Source organism: Myotis lucifugus, unplaced genomic scaffold (genome assembly GCF_000147115.1).
Source record: "Myotis lucifugus unplaced genomic scaffold, Myoluc2.0 scaffold_47, whole genome shotgun sequence".
In the NCBI taxonomy this organism is placed as follows: Eukaryota; Metazoa; Chordata; class Mammalia; order Chiroptera; family Vespertilionidae; genus Myotis; species Myotis lucifugus.
In genome coordinates, this window is record NW_005871095.1 from 2,184,163 (window position 1) to 2,204,568 (window position 20,406).

General features: G+C 39.0%; 1 protein-coding gene across 2 annotated transcripts in view; it reads left to right on the forward strand.

Annotated features, from left to right (window-relative positions):
- Positions 1-20,406, forward strand: part of SFMBT2 (Scm like with four mbt domains 2) — a 206,900-nt gene that overhangs the window by 130,118 nt on the left and 56,376 nt on the right. For both annotated transcript variants that reach the window (XM_014455527.2, XM_023753558.1), the window contains 2 exons: positions 4,187-4,288; positions 9,804-9,951. In XM_014455527.2, the coding sequence (XP_014311013.1) occupies positions 4,187-4,288; positions 9,804-9,951 (250 nt within the window). The remainder of the gene's footprint in view (positions 1-4,186; positions 4,289-9,803; positions 9,952-20,406) is intronic.

Genomic DNA, 20,406 nt, shown 5'->3' on the forward strand with positions numbered 1-20,406 from the left:
TTTCATTGAGAATATCTGTACCTTTTCTCTCATACACTAATATGAATGTACATATATACCCACACAGAGCTCAGAGGTCTGTATATTGGCCTATGTTGAAATTCACTGGTTTTGAATTCTTTGCTTATCATAAAAAACTATATTTTTCACGAGTGTCTAAAGGACTTCACTTGCCTTTTATATCAGGCTCAAATCCCTCAATCGGTATTTAAGACCCAGCCTTTCCAACCAAACTTACTGTGCTAGAGTTTTTATCATTCTACACATGCTTTTCATAGTTCAAATTAAGATTCACTCCTATAAACCCTTGGACTACCATCATCAGAGTGATAATAATTTTTATTTGCAACAAGTAAAAATATTCTGAAATTTCTTCTAAGCCTGGCTCTTTCATAACTGTTCTTTGTCTTTTCCTTCTTTCTTTGATAAATGTGGTATTTTCTGTGTGTGTGTTCTGTGCATGATCTAGCAGCCTACTGTGTGGTACCTCAGTGGTTTCTAATGAATGCTTACTGACTGAATGATAGAACATAGAACTGGAGTGAATGTCAATGATCCAGTTTTTTATGTTTCTTCAGCTCAACTCAGTAAATATTTATTGGGGGTATTTCTTGGATGAACTCTACAATATAAATGAGAGAGTTCAACATTGGCTAGACAGTATTGCATGTACTACCTGTCATGTTTTTTGAAAGTCTCCAATGGCCAAAGGATTCAATTATAAATCCTTTTTGAAAATATTATCTTGTGTCTGTAATAAAAAATTTCTGACACATTATTCATGAAAAACCTAAGAATTAAAATTAGCAGATATAGTAAAACTCATCATCATTATGTGTCTTTGCTCCTAAATTAAAAAAAAAAAATTCCATTATGTTGACTTACCTTTGAAACTGGTGGGATTTCTACATGGTAATTGTAGGATTTTTTTCTTTGTTTTTTTCTTTTTAAATGTTGATTTAAAAAATGGCCATAAGAAAGTTAAAGCTGGGAATACAGAAATGTATTTTATAGTTTCCAAAGAAATTTCTGAAATTTGGAGTTCAAATTTAACAAGATATTATAGACAGATATGAATATTTGAGACCAGAGTATAAATTCCTATGTTTGGATGCAGCTACCTCTCAAAATATCTGGCTCCTTTTTCCAGTATATTAAACAAGTAGGTTTAAGAGTTTTCACATAGTTTGGATGTATTTCCAAAAGGAAGAAGTTTGTGTGCTTGCAGCTGAAATCTAGTAGAAATAACTTAAGATGTTGAAAATCTGAGCCATGATTGACACAGGGAAAGTTCAAACCTTTGCTAATTAAGCATTATTTTTAAATTGTTTAAAAATCTCCTAATGTCATCAGAGCAAAATATTGTCAACAATATCTTCACTATTTAAAAATGTTAATGTTGTTAATATCTTTTTTATCCCACATATGGACATGTATGATTTTGACATTAATGATTAATGGTATTTTCTGTGTATGAGCAGAGAGGGAGAGACAATCAGTGGTTGACAAACTAAGTGCACAGACTCCAGGAAACAAGGAAGAGAGTGTGTGATATCTGCACAAAGTGATCCCCTCATAACTTAGAGATACCGCTTGATGCACAATACACCATAATCATTAATAATAAACATTTATAATATAGTCTGCAGCCCTGAAAAGTTAAGCTTACCTAAGGAGCACATTGCTATCTTAAGCCTTTTTGCTTTATTTCTAAGGAAAGGCAGCTAATACCTGGTCACACTAGACGACTTTGAATAAAATAAGGCAGCATCTAAATGACAACTATTCGTGTAGAGTTCTGGGGGGCCACAGAGTTTTCAACACAGCAGTGGAAGCTGTGATAGAGTCTTTTCTGTAGGGGTTGGAGCATAGATATAAGATAGGTGTAGATTTGGCTTCCAGTCAGTGGTCAAGGTCAACCTGAGAGCCAGGAATGTAGAGAGTGTCTGGTGGTCATGGGTCAACCCTTCTTAGAAAGCTTGCTCTACTCAGAGAACAAAGGTAGGAACACATATATGGGACAAAAAAGGGGCACACAAGCTGAAAACAATAGAAGATTAAGATTGCAGGCAGGTAGACCAGAAACCCAGAATACTGTCAGGACACCCTTACAAGGGAAATGCAAAGGAGAAGCCAGCAGGAGAACAGGTGAGAGATGGAAATTGCAAGGACAACTCTCTGGTGGTGGAGGCAGCCAGGAAGAAGTTACAAGTTCTATTGTTGGTGAACCACATCTCAACAATGTTTAGCCTTATAGCTGTGAGTAATGAGAGGGAAGGTCTGCTGTAGCAGAGAGAGAAACAGAAGAACTTCTGTGAAAATATTACATTCATCTGGGCATTTTATTAGAATTAGAAATGTGTCATTAGTGCATGAGTGCATTTCTGATTTGTCAAAAAGTATAATGATGACTGCTTAAACTTGTTGAGTATATTCAAACTTTTATGACGTTATAATTTTAGAATAATTTCTCTTTTCAAAAGGTTACAAGAAAAAAAATTTATCTATAAAATCCACTAATGTGCCTCAATTCCTGTTGATAGTGAAATACTGGGAGTCATGATGTCTGATAGGAACATGCTAATTCAGATGTCAGTTAATCATTTTCAATTTACTGCTTTTGTCTCAACACCTATGCTTTCTGGCTTTGCCTTGGCATTATGATTGATGAGTATTAATATGCATTAAACTCTCTATACTGTTTCTTTTTAAATTTCTTTTCTGGACCAGCTTCCCCAGCTACCTTTAAAAATAAATGCTCTATTTTCAGTATAAAATAATCTCCTGAACTCAAGAATACTTCTGTGTGCTTTTCCTTATATATACAGTTTTAATAAAGTGATGACTATAAATTCTTAAGGAATTGATAAAGGTTTAGAACGGGCCAGTTCTTTCAGTGAGTTTTTGTCATATTGCACGCTGACCACATCCCTTCTCGTTCTGGAGGTCGAGCTGTTTGTTTCAGCCACACCCAATGCTTACGTTGAATCTATTGGTACAGAGACCTCTGCAGGCTGCTGTGGTGACATGAGAAATGAGAGAGGCCTTGTGGTCTGTAGGTGGTTACATTCTGCAGCTTCTTTGGTAAGCAGTGGAGTGGTAGAGAATTGTATAAGCAATTCTTTTTTTCTAGTCTTGTGTTGTACAGCTACCACATTGACCAACTTTTGCCAGGGGAGCAGGCCCGGCCCTGTGGGACTCTGTAAGGTCATCAGAATTGGATGTAGAATGCATAATTGAATTAAAGAGCCACTTTAGATTTGCAGATAAAAGAAAGTAGTGAGTCCCCAGGTGTTTTTGTACTTCGCACCCTGTTGATGTATTTAGAAATAGAGGGATTTATTTGCAGGTATAATTTCCTCAGGGGTAGCCTGCAAATACTTTTATTTAGCCACTACTCTTTATACAGACTTTGAGTTATGAGGTGACCTCCATCTCAGCAAGATAAATCCTCGTACCCAGAGTCCAGCCAGCTTCATCTATGGCTGTGTAGCTGAAGTGGATATTGAAATTTGTTTTCTTGAGAAGACAGGAAAGCCCCACCTCACACACTTAGGTTGCAGTAAGCAAGTTATAAAACTGCCAGGCATCTATTAAACTGGAGGTGTTGCTCAACTTTATTGAGCAGGAGTCAGGTTCTGATGGTCTGCAGGGCTGTTTTGGACCCTTGTGCGCACACATCTCCAAGATCATAGGCTTGCCACCAATAATTGATAAGCTGTGTGTGTGCTCTTAGACACGGACATAGAGACATAGAGACAAGCTGTATCACTCACAAGGTACTCACTGAAGCCCCATGAAGTAACCCCGGTGGCAAGGGGCCACATTTTCTGAAGATGATGTTTCAGTGTTTTAGATGACTGATCGCCTCTACTACTCTGCTGTGCTCCATTTATGGTGACAAAGAAGATCAAAGCAGTGAAATCTGAATTTTTTGCTTCGTGTAAATTTAAGCATGGCCACGAAGGCTTGTTTCCTCTATCTTGGAAAAGCAAATTGAGCTTGCAGAAAATAATTAAATCCGCGGTATCTTGCAATAATTAGACATTTGAATTGGGGGGGGGGGTTTAATTATTTCAATCTGATTTCAGTTGCCCAATAAAATGTTCAAGGATAGCATCCAGACAGTTACCGAATTAATTTACAGTCCCAGCTCGTTCAATTTTTGTACCCTTTTTCCCTGCAGGATCATGCAGATTTGCGAAGCCATTTCTTCACAGTTGGGATGAAGCTAGAAACAGTGAATATGAGTGAGCCCTTTCATATCTGTCCTGCATCAGTGACCAAGGTGAGTTTCCCTCCCCTTGCTCTGCATCTCAACCTCCAAGTGGATCAAATAAGTCTTTCTACTCAAAGACAACCAGATGAAATGTGTTTGCATAAGGATATGCTACAGTTCCAAGGGAACCTAAGTCGGATTGTCTTCTTTCCCATCCAGTGCTATTTGAAGCTCTCTTTATCACTGGTAGCATAGAGCGAGTCTGATCAGATGTCCCCTCATGAATGGTTGGGGTGAGTTTCACTTGTCTTCTGATAGCACAGTATGTGGACAGTGGCGCCCGTGAGTGACTTGGAGGAAGGTTAGAGATGCATGGCTGTGAACTTGCTCCTCTTGAACTGATAGTATTTAATATGATTGATCTGATTATATTTCAAAAATACCTGCAAATGGTGAAAAACAAATTCCCATTGCACTTCTACTTCCTTGTAATCACCTGCTTTCATCGATAAAGGCAAAGTCATGCTTCTGAGATGTGCAAATTTAAAATGAAATTGCTTTTCCATGTAAAAGCATTTTAATTATGGTCTGATAGGCTTTTAAGATTATAATTTCCCTTCTCCATCAAAGACATCTCAATGAAGTCAGCTATGGTAACATCTAAAGTATGTGTTTCTACCTTAAGTATCTCTTATAAATGATGGAAGAAACCAACAAACTTAGAACTCGTTTTTAAGCTTTTTTTCTTAAATTGGTTTCAGAGAGAGGAAGGGAGAGAGAGAGAAAGATAGAAACATCAATGATGAGAGAGAATCATCAGTTGGCTGCCTCCTGCATATTCCCTACAGGGGATCCAGTCTGCAACCCGGGCATGTGCCCTGACCAGGAATCAAACTGTGACCTCCTGGTTTATGGGTCAACATTCAACCAGTGAGCTACACCGGCTGGGCTAACTTAGCACTGTTAAGCCAATGTCTCTTTTACTGGTAGTTAATGGCCTTTCATGCATTTTCTAGGGAAGATAATTAATGGTTCAAAAGTCAATTTCATGGATTCAAACCCAGGTCTCATGATGCCCACTAACGTAATATTTAATGTTTTAATTCCCTGGGGGCATAATGTTTTAGTCTAAACAAATGGCTTTGTAGTTAAATCCCAACCAGCTTTGCTAATTACTAGCTGAATAAATTACTTATATTTTAAAAACCTTAGTTTTTATATCTATACCGTAGATATTATACTGTCCACTTTATGTCATTGAGAGAAGTGAGGAATCATGGATGAAGTGCCTGGCACAGTACTTGGCACATGTGAATGCTCAGTAAAATATTAGCTATGTTCACCCAAACCTTTGGTCCCATTTGTGGGTACCATGTTATCGCACTTATCTCCCAAGAAAAAAGCATGCCACAGGCATCCGGGCATCCAACTGCTGATCAGACTGTGTTTGGTTCCTGTGGAGAAATGGTCTATCTTACCCTTATTAGCTGGAGAAATATAAGCCTGATTGTTTTAGAACTGAATTTTAAGTTTGTTTATTACAAAGTGCTGTGGTGGTTAATGCAAGATACACATCACCAGTTTCGGCAAGGGCCAACCCTACAACTGGAGTCAGAAGCCCAGGGAATCTTCAGCACACTTTATTTTCAACATACCCACTGAAGAGAAATTGAAGCCTTTCATGTCCCCTTTAAAGCCATGAATATTGCTGAGTTTTCCATCGGCTCTCTGTGCATACATAACTTTTGAAATGAAAATACTACTGTGTGAAGAGGATGATCAAGGTAGACCACAGCTGATTGTCACCGCAGTGGGTTGGGATGTCAGTCATTCTTAAGCTAAAATGAACTCTTTCATGATCCAACAGAACGCCTCTAATTTTACATTTACTGTCATCTTTCATTTGCTCTCCTTTTTTGGAAACATTACCAACTGCTGATCAGACTGTGCCTGTGGAGAAATGGTCTATCTTGAAATTTGTGATCCAAGAGGAAGAGAGAAGAAATTTGTATTTTGAGTTCAAAGTATTTGAAAAACTTGATCGGTTATCTACTATGGACTTTTGTATTTTTTATTGTAGGCAGTGCAAAGACAGATTTCTTTATGTGCATTTTTTCCCCTGAGAGTCTTGATCCCTGCAGTACTTTTCCAAATAAATAGTTTCATAATTAATATGAAGAAATCAATTGGGTCTATTTATTCTTTCTCTCCTTATTACAAGAAAATATTTGACTTTGGAAATAAAAACAAAGAAGTTTCTTTGATGTTACTTCACATTGGCAGAATGTCTCAATTGTATTTGGGGTACAATCAGATGTGTCCTCAATAGCTCCTGTAACTGCCACATGCCTGAGGACCCATAAGCAAGTTGGAGCAGGATTTTACAACCAGAGAACAAACATATGAAATGTATGACACCCAGATGCATAGTCCTAGGATACGATCCTTTTGGTGTCACAGATTGATTTCTGAATTTTATAAAGTTGAAGACACTAAAAAATGGTTAATTCCATTTTAATTTCTTTTTTCTGAAAGAGACTGGACCTCTTAATGCAGTGACAAGTGTTTTAATGTTACTTGAGTCGTGCTTTTTTAAATGTATGGTTTGGTAAAATTCGAGAAATAGAGTGGTGACAGTATATTACAGAATGTGGAAAATTGTTATGATAATGAAATGTCTTTCCCCCCCCCCTTGAAATATTTTCCTTTAATGACTATAAATTATTTTTTATAACTGTTAAAGTAATTTATTTAAAGAATAACTACATATGAGAAAAATATTGACTTACACTTTGAGTGATAATCTCTAGATTGAAATGCATGCTATCATGTTTATACACCATCCATTAAAAACCATGTTATTTGAAATGACCTTTGGGGTTCTTTACTGTGTATTCTGGTTGTTGCACATTTGTAGAAAACTAAAGAGTGATATCTTGTTGAAACTCGACCAGAATTTCCCTTTGTTTGAGCAGCGGGTGATTTAGTGATGCCAGCTGCTCATTTATCTGGATATATATCGCCTTGTCCCCATTCTAAGAGGCTGTGGTGTCAGCTTCACTTGGAAAATTTTTTTTAAAGCCAAACAGAGATGCAAATGTGCTTAGCCTGTCAGGCAGACAGTCACATTTTTATGCCTTTATATAGTTGTACATGTGACGTTGGGATGTGACATACTAATTATAATTAATTCCAGCCTGAATATCTGTATCTTGTTGCGTGGACTTCCAGTGGCAGTAGTTTGGTTTCCACAGTAAAACAGTTTACTCCCTAAACAAATCTTATTGGAGTTTGGGGGTAAGAGGATATTATTTTCTGATTTTTAAGATACATTTTCATTTTTATATTTCCTACTTTTTGTACCAAAGATAAAATACTTAAGTCATTCATTCTTATAGACCCCTCCTTCCTTATTTGCCATGTGTTGTGTAATGCATGGACTTGGATGAGCACCTCCCCAGGTTCAAGATTCATGTACATGTAACAAAGTATCAGAATAATCTCCACGCAGAAGGTATTTATAAATAAATACGTTTCTATTAACACTGGATAATGTTTTAGAATATTAAGTTTGAGAATATAATGTATTGTGCCATTAGTAGTCATCATAATGAAATTTTCCTTTTTATTTTCTTGGGGCTTTTCTTGATGGCACAACTGTTGAAGAAATAAGTAATGTTAAAGCAAATAGATGGATAAGCATGTAGCAGATGCAGTATTAAATGCCCAACCTTTAGCAGTACAGTGGGATTCTGTTTTTGGTGTTCCAAAACAGTGAGTTAGTGACAGATGATGGTGGTGATGATGATATCATCTAAAATGTAAAATATATTGCACTGTTCAGAGCTAAAGATACTGGAATTAAAGTCTTGGGCTCTGTTTCTGTTTGCTAGCTCCTAGCTGCACAGTCTTGGGCAAGTTGGTTAACTGCTCCAGGCTTTAGTTCGAGACCTGTGTGTTGACCAGAAGGCCCCGTGTTTCTGAACCATTTAGCTTCTCTCTAAGTAATAAGTAAGCAAATGTAGTATGTTAAAGGCTACATGAAAAGGAGGAAGATGCGTCAGGGAAGGAACTAATGGAGTGTTGGTGGAGGAAGGGAAGATGTGATTTTAAGTAGGGTTGTCAGGGAAGACCCCCCTGGGAAGGTGATGTTTGATCCTTTTCAAAACTCAGGCAGCAGAATTCTAACTATTTACTGGAATTAACATCAAGAAGAACCGAAGTGAATTTCCTCTCCTGCTTATCTTTGAACTAGGTTGCGTCCAGAAAATATTTTTTAAATGAAGGAGCCGGGAATTGTAGCTTAGGGAGAGTGTCAAGGTTTCCCAAGAAAGACTGGCTGCTTTTCTGTTGAGTTGGGAAAGTGCTGTTTTTTCCCTCTGGTCTGTTTTACATACTTGGTTCTCTAGATCCATCATGCTCTTGACTGTGGGGGTTCACCTACTTTTTGCACCCTTCTTTTTTCATCATCATGCTTTGTTTCTATTTTTTCATGGACTTCTTTTTCCCCTTATATCCAGTGGATGATTAGCCAGTTTCTGTGCACAAAGCGTTTTCTCTGCATGGTGGGAATACCTCCATGAGGAACGAAGAGGCCACAGTCCTCAAAGCATTAGGATCTGCTAAGGTAGACAGATGTGATGTCAGTCCTCAGGGGGGTAAAAGAGGTTGTTCAGTATAGAGATACAAGCCTGATGATTTGGGGGCACAGAGCAGGGGCCCTTTATTCCAACTGAGTGTTTGGGAAAATGTCCCAGCTGTGTTGACTTTCAGGTTGGACCTTTGAAAATGTACTGTTGTTTTGATAGACCGACAAGGGAGTGCGCTGTTAGACTGCGAGAACACTAAAGACAGGCGTGGTGTGAATGATTTCCTCTTGGGCTAGAGCAGCGGTTCTCAACCTGTGGGTCGTGACCCCTTTGGGGGTCAAACGACCCTTTCACAGGGGTCACCTAAGACCATTGGAAAACACATATATAATTACATATTGTTTTTGTGATTAATCACTATGCTTTAATTATGTTCAATTTGTAACAATGAAATTGGGGGTCACCACAACATGAGGAACTGTATTAAAGGGTTGAGGCATTAGGAAGGTTGAGAACCACTGGGCTAGAGGGTGGGACATTTGGGCGGATACTAGATGAGCGATACATGAGACTTAGATGAGACTAGAAATCTTCAGGCCAGACCTTGGAGTGTTCTTGAATGACCTGTTGTGAGAACGTGTGTCCCTGCTGTGGACATGGAGAAACCAATTAGACCTTTCAGTGCCTGCCTGACTTTCCCCTTGGCCAGGGTTTGTCTGTCTTACTTCAACAGTTTGTTTATCTTTCAGCTATGACTATTGGTTTACGTTTTATTCTCTGTCTCGCTTACTTTTCATTAATATGACCACAGTGATCAACTCTAACTTTTTAGCAACTGGATCAATTTAGTAATATACGTTGACATGCCAGTTTGTGGTCAAACCATTTTGATGAAATACATTGATTGCATTTGGAAGCTGTGCCAATATTTCATTACTAGTCTTATAAGTAATCCCAAGGAACTAACCATTGGCTGTATTGGTTTTCTCTTTCAGGTTTTTAACAATCATTTTTTTCAAGTGACTATTGACGACCTAAGACCAGAACCTAGTAAACTCTCAATGCTGTGCCATGCAGATTCGTTGGGGATTTTACCAGTACAGTGGTGCCTTAAAAACGGAGTCAATCTCACACCTCCCAAAGGTTTGTGTTTTGTGAAAATGTGCAGGGTTTGAGTGATTCAGGAGGGTGTCATTGTTTATCTAGAGAAATTTATGTTGTAAACAATTTAGAAGTAGTGGAAAAAGAATGTCTTTCATGGTTAGCTTGACATAGGGGTCTGTACAGATTGCTTCCCTGGTGGGAAGTGTAACCTTGGGCTTCTCAATCCACTTCTGTAAAGTGAAGTTCCGGGTTAGCAATTGAATGATCGATGGTTCTGCTGCTCTTGTGTAATGATAGAGGGTAAGTGTTGCTAAGTGATTGAGGTTAAAAACTGCAGAGTGTCTATGAAGTGGCTTTGAAAAGACAATAAATGCTATTGAAGCATTTTTTTTTACATTTTATTTAAAATAAATCAGATTATCCCCATAGCCCAGTTGTTCCCAGATATGCAACAATTTGATGCTATAATATTTATCCTATATAATAAAAGGCTAATATGCAAGTAGACCAAATGGTGGAACAACCGGAAAAACTGAACAACCAGTCGCTATGACGTGCTCTGACCACCAGGGGGTGTATGCAGAACATGGTGGGCGTTGGCCATGGTGGGATGGTGGAGCAGGTGAGCGGGGACGCCAGACCAAGGTGGGGCACCAGTCGCTGTCATTGGGGCGAGCCTCTGGTGGTTACTGAAAATTCTTTGCTCCCGCACACCGCAGTTCCGCCTTGCACTTGCACCCGGTCCCGATCACTCAGCACCATCAGTGGGTGTGAGTGGCAGCTTCTAGCCCTGATCTCCCCTGAGGGTTCTTTACCTCCTCCTGCTCCTGAGGGGCAACCAAGGCAACAGCTGCCACTTGCACCCGCTGCTGGCACTGGCCCCAATTGCTCCACGCTGTCAGTGGGTGCGAGTGGGGCCGGTGCCATCAGTGTGTGGGAGTGGCTGCAGCAGGAGCGGGACTGCCAGCAGACAGGGGGCCAAGGGCCACAGCGTGAGGGACCAGGTGGGGGCGCGGAGGATGAGCCGAGACTCACCCCTGTGCCTACCGCAGCCTTGCGGCCCACAGTTCCTTTCAAGGTGCACGAATTCATGCACTGGGCCCCTAGTATAGATATAAAAACCTAAGGGACCATTCAACCAGTAGCTATACGCACACTGACCACCAGGCATGGAAACATGGAACAGATTGATGAATCTCAGAGGGAAGGGGGGAGGGGAGAGGGCGGAAAGAGATTAACCAAAGATCTTATATGCATACTAGAGGCCCGGTGCACAGATTCATGCACCGGTGGGGTCCCTTGGCCTGGCCTGCGAGGATCAGGCTAAATCCATGCACTGGACCTCCAACATCGAGGGGTCTCAGATTGTGAGAGGGCGCAGGCCAGGCTGAGGAACCGCACTGGGCCTCTAGTATTAAAATAATTAAATTGGGAACTGGGTTGCACTAAAATAATGTTTACATTGGAATTCATGCACCACGCTGTAAGTTTAGTAACGTGATGTGTTATCCCTTATAGGTCTAAGGTTTATTCAAGGAACAAAGCAGTAAGGCAAAAGGAGAGAAGATAGGGAGGAAATAAATGGAATAATAGAAGAGAAAATCAGAAGAGAGTAGAAAAGTAAATTTATGGAGGGATTATAACGAATGCTAACCTTTCCAGCTCACCAGGCACTGGTTTATATGCAGTGTTAACCATATTGGCCACAGGTTGAGTTACAGTTTTCCTGGGGCCATCATATACCACGTACCGCCTTTAATTGTGTACGCCCAGCTCATCCATGGCGTGCCTGTACTCCACTGGCTTGAATATACTTTGATATTTTTAAGTTTTTATCCTCATTGTTCATCCCTGCTCATTCCCACGGAGGACTTGCTTTTGAGTATTTCCATTTCAGCTGTTGATTCTTCATATTTAGGTTCTGCAGTAATGGAATGTGGTCTAATTAGAGAGTGCCATGAACTTCTGTGTAACACTGTGTATACTATTTTAAGTGCTTAACTTATTGAATCTTCAAAATGAGAATTGTCCTATGAAGAAAATTAGTCACACATAGACAGTCACAGGGCAGGAGGTCTGGCTCTGGATCCCGCTCCCTGTAGCGGTGAGAACTCCAGTTCACAAGGCCCAGGTTCTTGCTTGCATTTGGGTACTCACCAAAGACTGGCCACATCCCTGTGCTTTAGCTTTCAGGCTGTCAAAGGGGGACACGCCTGGTATTCCACAGGCACTGCCCAGAATCAAAGAAATGACAAAAGTCTAAGTATTTTTATAGTCCTTTAAATGGCTGTCCAGGTGTTTATAGGATAGAATCTGTGTTGGTGGTAGATAGGTCATTTGTGGAGTTCGAAAGCCCCTTGGGCCACTGTTGTTTCCTTCTAACTGCTCTAATCACACCATGTGTGCAGATGGGTTTCATGTCGTTGAAGGAAGTCTTTTTCTAGATATCTAAAATGCTTCTTAGTTGGACTTTGCAAATGTCGTTAGTAATAAGATCTATTTAAGAATTTTAAAAACATTCATTGGGTATTTCCTTACATAATGAAAAAAAGGGAAGTATTAATACATGCATTTTGGCTGCTTGATTATTTCATGATGGCAGAGGTTTAATGTTTACCAGAATTTTTAAATATACTTCTTATGAATTGTAACTCTTAAAAAGTGTTGTTTAGAAAAGTGATTGTAGCCACATTTACTAGGAAAATGTATGTGCATATTTGGATGATTGCATTTCACGATATTAAGAAAGTTGTTTTAGATTAGTGTACTGAACTAATGTGTAATGAAATGGCTATACAAATGTATTTCCAAGAATAAAACTGCTGAGTCAAAGGGTAAAATGCATTTATAATTTTAGTAAAATTTGACAAAATGCCTTGGACACAGTTTGCATCTACCTGCACTATCACCAGAATATTAAGTATTTTCATATGTTAAGCTTTTTTATACCTAACATTTAGCTACATTTATTATTTCTTCTCTGTCTCCCAAGTATTTGTGATATATGGTGAAATGAAACTGTCTTCATGTAGTTTTCCAAATTATTTCTTCCCCTATTGAAAATTAAGGATGCCTTTTGAAAAATCACACACACAAAAGAAAGTTGCTTCATGAATATTGTTGTGGAATATTGAGTATAGTGGTTAGTATTTTCCAATAAGAAACTATCAGTGATAAGCCTTTAAAAAAAGAAAAGAAAAAGAAAAACCACTTAAAGCATTTAAGAAGTGATCAATATCATTAGTCAAGGATCCACTGGTAATTTATAGGGGTTGTGTTTTGGCTACAGAACTATTATCTTGAAATAGTAGAGATTTTACTGATAAGCCAGTAAGAAAAAGACCAGCAACTTACAGAAAAGGGTTTCAGAATATCAACAGATAGTTCACAGTTAAAAGAAACACAAGGTCTCTTATTCAAACACATCACAATAAGAGAAATGCGAGTGAAAATCATATTGAGATGGCATGCATTTATAAGATGAAGTGGAAAATCAAAAGAGAAAGAAGATAAATTTGTTTTGATGAGCATGTGGAGGAACAAGAATGCCCAGATTACTGGTGATAGTGCAGGTAGGTGCAAACTGTGTCCAAGGCATTTTGTCAAATTTTACTAAAATTATAAATGCATTTTACCCTTTCACTCAGAAGTTTTGTTCTTGGAAATCTCTCTTGAAGATATACTGTGCAGATAATATGCATAAAAGTTTGTTCTTTGCAGCATGATATATAATAGCAAACACTGGAAAAAGTCCAAGTGCTTGTCTGTATGGGTTAAATAGATTTTAGATACCCATATAATGAAAACTATGCAATTGTTAAAAAGAATGAGGAAATCTCTGTGTACTGATATGAGAAGTGCTCCAAGATATGCTGCAATGATAAAAATCTGTAGATTATGGCATGACACTTTTTTTCATTAGGAAAGAGGTAAATGAGAATATGTATTTGTTTGCTCATATTTCTGTAAAGAAACTGTCAGGTTACATAAGAAACTAGTAATGACAATTTTACTTCCTCCTTTCCAATTTGGATGCCTTTTATTTTCTTCTTGTCTGATCACTGTGGCTAGGACTTCTAGTATTATGTTGAATAAGAATGGTGAAAGCTGACATCCTGTCTTGTTCCTCTTCTTAGGGGAATGATTTTAGTTTTTGCCCATTGATTATGATGTTGGCTGTAGGTTTGTCATATACGGCCTTTATTATGTTGGGGCATGATCCCTCTCTTCCTACTTTGCTGAGAGTTTTTATCAAACCTGGGTGTTGGATTTTGTGAAATGCTTTTTCTGTCTATTGATATGATGTGATTTTTGTCTTTCAATTTGTTTTTGTGATGTATCACATTTATTGATTTGTGAATATTGTACCAGCCTTGCATCCCCGGAATAAATCCCACGTGGTCACTTATGGAATCTAAAGAACAAAATAAACTGACAAAACAAAATGATCCAGAAACATGGAAACATCTAACAGACTGAGGAATCTCAGAGGAAAGGGAGAGGGTGGGAAGAGATTAACCAAAGAATTTATACCAATGGACAGACAATAGTGCAATGAAGGCCTGGGGAGGGGGTGGAAGCAGGGAGGAGGGGATCAATGGGGGGTGGGGGGAAAGGGAACATCTGTAATACTTTCAATAATAAAGATAAATTTAAAAAATATAGTATATGAAGCTTAACACAATAAGGAACTAATAAAAATGAGAATTCTGAATGGAGGTTCCGAGTATGGAGGTAGCGAGCAGGACAGATGGAAGTGAGGGTACGAGTGAGATTCCGAGCAGAATACTTTAAAAATATTTTTATTTTTGATCTAAAGTACTGTATTATCTATTAAAAATAAACATATATTATTAAGAGTAGAGGGTTTTTATAACTAAAAGGGATCTTAAAGATGATCTCATCAGCTCTAATCATTTTACTTGTGGGGGAATTGAAGCTCAGTGGTGTTAAATTTTTCAAGTACTGAGGCAGAAGTACTGGCTTAAAACTAGTCTTAAGATCCCAAATCTAGTGATTTTTTAAAAAAAATAACCAAATCCACCCTTTACTCCTGTTGTCTGTCACTGGTATCTTCATAAAAGCCATCCTCAGGAATTTGGGGCTTTGGGTGGCCTTAGAGGAGATTAGCTGATGTCAGTCGACCATGACTCTTCCGTGACTGAAATTGTCTCTATGTCAGAGCATTTGGAGAATTTCAGTTCTCAGGTATAATTCTCCAAGTGCTTGCAGATATAACAAAGTCACAGCTTTATTTTTTGAGCCCCTTACCGTTTTGTGAGAGGGGAATATGTTTATTTTTGTAATTAGAATGAAATACAGTTTAGAGGAGGTGGTGGTGATTTCCCTAGTGGTGATTTGATGGTTTTCTTTTGAGGTAATTCGTTAACATGTCTTTTGTAGTCACACCAGGACTGGGAGTTATGCAGTAGAATTCTTTTAAAACACCGTTCTTTGCTTTATTAATATATGAAAGTATACACCGTCTTTGAACTAATTTATTATTTTTAACTTAAATTCTGAACTTTATAAAGAGCGAATGTCCGATTTATCCTACATGCTGAGAGGTGTTTAGATGTGTTGTGTGTATGATTTCCACAAGTGTAATATATTGTTTTGGTTTCCTTTCCAACCATACACACTGCTTATAATTTCGTGTTGCCCAGTAGCAAAAGGATACCCCATTCATTCCCCAGTCAGTGGAAAGCAGCTGATGATGAAATAAAAGAATCCAGTGGTATAGGAGATGTGCAGAAACATAGGTCCTAACTTACATTGTTTTAACTCCATTCCTATTTTTTTTAGTAAAGTCTGTTCCCAGGCTTTAGAGACAAGCCGTCTAAGCTGGAGTGGGTGGGGCTTTTTCGGTGCTCTCTCTGCATGAGCAGATCCTTTCCTGGAAAGCCAGGGACAGAGCCCTGGAGGTTCCTTTAAGCCCAGTGAACAACAATTCAATATTATAGGCCCTAAAAGTGATCCAACAAGTTAATAAATCATCTAAGCAAAAATGCACTTAGAGTATCAACCATGATTGCTATTTCAAAATGATTTCACTAACCTCCATGGCATGGAGCATCAAAGACTAGTGGTAGAATTAGTGGAGAAAACATCCCACTTGGAGATCTTTGTAGAAAATGTTTAGCCTTTGATTTCTGTTGTAAAATGTCTGAGCGAAGGCTGAAGGAACTCGCTTATTTTAGCACTTCATGTCTACTGGCTGGCCATCTTAATAGACACATAAACTGTGGGCACAATTTAGGAAGTAAGGGTGTATTCTAATTATTATCGGGACAAAGAGTAGTGAACCCTCGCTGGTGTTCTCTTTTTCTGGACACTGACTGATGAATGCAGTCCATTTTGTAATCTATCATATTTCCTACATACCGAAAGGACAGAAAATAAACCCACTCCCATGGACCTGCCACCATAACTGAGCTGTAACATTTTGCCATATTTGATTCAGATTTTTAAAAAGTGAAATAGAGCATTACAGATAGAATGAGAACCGAGGCATCCCGGCCTCTCTATTTCTGACACCCCATGTCTAATCCATCGTGAATCCTGTTGACATTTTTGGGATCTGATCACGCCTCATCAGCACCTCCTGGGTTCAGGGCTCCTTTAAATCTCACCTGGGTTACTTGCAGTGGCCTCCTGCTTCCCTCAGTTTACTCCCAACACAGTAGTCACCCTGATCTTATTAAACTGTAAATCACACTTGTTCCTCCTCTGTCTGCTCAGACCTCACTCAGTGGTCGAGTCCTGGTCATGGCAACAGCCTGCAAGGCCTCATCTCCTAAGATGTTCCCCAGTCAGCTCCCTCACTGTGGCCACCTTGCCCTTCCTGGACCATGGGGCAGGCACATCCCTCCATAGGATGTTGGCGCTCACTGTGCCCTCTGCTGGTCACACTCTTCCCCTTCCTCAGTCCTGACTCAGGTGGTGCATTTTGAGGTGATCTGTTTGGCTGCCCTCTTTAATATCAATCACAAGCACTGGATTTCTAGATTAACTTAGGAAAATTGACATTTTATTACATTATCTTTTTATAACTTGCAATCTTTTGCTAGAATTTTGCTTTTGCCCGTCCTTCCGCCTGGCACATGGTTCGCTTCCACCATTCCTCTACGCTTCAACTTTTCCTTAAGGCCTCCCTTGATGCAGCCCTTCCTACGCCTCTTATCCACTTTCTCTCTCTAGCACTTGTGATCACCTGACTTTTTATATTTGTGTATAATCTGTCTCCTCTCACTGAAATGTAAGCTCTGTGAAGTAAGGGTTTTTGTGGGTTTTGTTCATTTCTGTATTCCTAGTATTAAAACCCTGCCTGGCATATAGCATACACTTACTAAATATTTCTAAATGAATGGATATGTAAATGAACAAATGGCTAGAGTGGAGAAGTAGACACCTTCTTAAAAATTTGGCACTTGTTGCCAAATTGACACCTGCAATAGTTAATCAAGCTAGATACCAACCAGAATAAAAGTATCTGCTTCCCAACAGTCATTATAGTGTGGGATTACTGTTTTCTCATTTTGCCAATCAGGGAGATGGCAAACATGGTATTCCTTTGCTGTTTTTATTTTTTATTAAGACTGTACAGTTTTTTTCATATCCACCGAGCATAGAAAAGCAGCCCTTATTCCTGTCATGTCTTTTATTAAAGGGAAATATTTTTGTAACCCTCCCCTCTCCTCTATCCCAAATCACTGGCTACAGGTCTGACCACCATGATTGTCTCAGGGTTGTCCCGATTCGATTGCTGGTACTGGGGAGAGATTTGACTTCCTGTGGGAACTCGAACCATCAGGAATCTGTTAGCACACCAGAAGTGAGAGGACATCTGTGGGGAGGCAGTCACGAACTGAATCAACCCTTGATTGATTGACCAGCGCCTTGATGAGCTTTTAAAATAGAGCAAAGATGTTACCCTTTCAAATAATTTTTTATTATTGAAGTAGCTCATGATCGTTAGTGAAAGCTTGTAAAGTGCAAAGAAGTAGAAGAAAAAAGTATCCAGGAATCCCACCACCCAGTTAATTATTTTGATATTTACCACTGGGCTTTTCTTTTCTTTTTTGCATATTTTTAATATAAATTAGATAATTCTGTGTATGCTTATACCAATATTTTCATTTAAAATCATAGCAATCGCCCTAGCCGGTTTGGCTAGTGGATAGAGCGTCGGCCTGTGGACTGAAGGGTCCTGGGCTCAATTCCGGAAGGTCAAGGGCACATGCGCGAGTTGCAGGCTCAATCTCCTGTAAGAAGTGTGTAGGAGGCAGCCGATCAATGATTCTCTCTCATCATTGATGTTTCTATCTCTCTCTCCCTCTCCTTTCCTCTCTGAAATCAATAAAAATATATGTAATAAAAAATAAAATGAAACTGTAGCAATCATTTATCATGACTTTTTTAAAAAACAGACTCTGTGCAGTTTCATGTCTGCATGACTTTCTATGGACTTGGATAAGTTTCAAATCATTTTCTATATTTGGATACAAAGTCACCCCCCCTCCACCCACCCCCAGTTAGTATTATCAATAATAATGCCATTATATCTTAATGCATAACATTTTTTTGTATTTTTAGGTTTTTTTATGGGATAAATTCCTAGAAATGAAATTGTGTCAAAGTCCATGAACATTTTTACTGCCAAATTGTTTTTTAAAAGCATTGTCTACTTGCACTGCCAATAGCAATGTTTGCAAGTGGAGCTGCTTTATGTCAATTAATTTGTGTCATATGGAAATGGGTCATCGACCTGTTCCCTTTTGGATCTGAAACAGTTGGAACTTCATTCAGAATAAACACTAATAAAAGCTGAAATAACTCTAGTGGTTGTGGTTCAACAGTCTCCTATGGCAACTTGCTGCAAATTTTAATAGCCTAAGGGGTTTTGATTTGCCTTCATTTTCTTTTCCCCTCTGCTATTACCCTCTCTCCCGGGTTTAAAACATGTTTTCCTGGCTGCAGTTAAGCCCTAGTACTTCTTGTTCTGTCTTTGTTGATTAATGAGTATAATTGACCCCTGTTGTCTCTATTATACAAGCCACAGCAATTTGTTTTTATGTAGCAGTTATTTTCTGAGCTGTCACAAAACCGCCTTACAAAGAGAGCTCATTATCAACCCGAAGGAAAAGAATTTTAAGTGATGAAGTGAATAAAGGTCTCTAAGAGGAGGAGGAGGAGAAGTCTTGGCTGTCCAAATGTTCAGGGAAAGGAGAGAGTTCTAGTGGTAGGCTTATGTACTCAGCAAGGCTTGGTTATCCCTTGAAATTATTAGATTAAAAATGACTCCCCATAGAGTCGTGAAGACTGGTTGTAGAGGATTGAATGTTGGTCCAAGAAACCATGGAGCATAGCCTTTTATGGAGGGGGTTGAAGTCCATTGGAGTTTGGCGATTAGGAACGGAATTCTAGAGAACCCTGCTAAATGTCTGTTTGTAGAAGTAGAGGCAATTTCTTAGTTGAAAATTTTATCTGAACAGATATTGACCATAAAGAGTACCTACATTTCACCCAACTGGCATGGCTCAGTGGTTGAGTGTTGACCTACAAACCAATAGGTCATGGTTCGATTCCCAGTCAGGGCACATGCCCGGGTTGTGGGCTCGATCCCCAGTGTGGGGTGTGCAGGAGGCGGCCAATCAGTGATTCTCTCTCATCATTGATGTTTCTATCTCTCTCTCTCCCTCTCCCTTCCTCTCTGAAATCAATAAAAATATATTTTAAAAAATACCTAAATTTCATGTTATCTCAGAACATAGTTTACGATTTATATACATTTTTCCTAATTTTTTTCTTCCCCTATGATCTTGATGAGGTTTCCTCATTCACAAAATTAAGTAAGGAAGCAGCAGAAATGTAGGGAAGAGATGGAACAGAGGAGATCTTGACTTTGTAACAGTCGACTGGCCACACCACGAAACAAATCGGGTCCTGTTGCAGGGGATCATCTTGTCTTCAGCTGTTCAATTGAGAGCTCAGCTAGGGAATGTCTTGTCACATAACCTCTGTTTGTCAGCCCTGCCACACGTTTCTCCTGGGAGGAGAAAAGGACATTAAGCACAGAGGAAAGGAAAAAAATCCAAAGCAGCAACAGTGAACTTTTAACAGTGGTGGTTCTGAGTCATGGAATGCAGCAGCTAGAGGGAACTTTATAAGATCATCTCATTTTTTGAAGTAGTAGATAAAGTTTGTTGCATAGAAAGTTTAATTTACTTTTACCTTGATCCATCTAGTTCCTGGAAGAACTGGATCTAAAATCAGTCTCCCTTCTGGTTCAGTATCCTTCGTACTGTTAGGTAACTTCTCACCGGTTGGAATTCTCCTTTTCTTATACATTAATGTGAGTATTTGACCCAAAACAGTTCCAGACAGACTACTACTCTTCAAGTGGCAGGTTATAGTAATTGCACAGGAACTTGCATTACCTTGTTTAGCACACGTTTTTTTAGCACACATTTTGCTTATGAATATTCGGAAGAA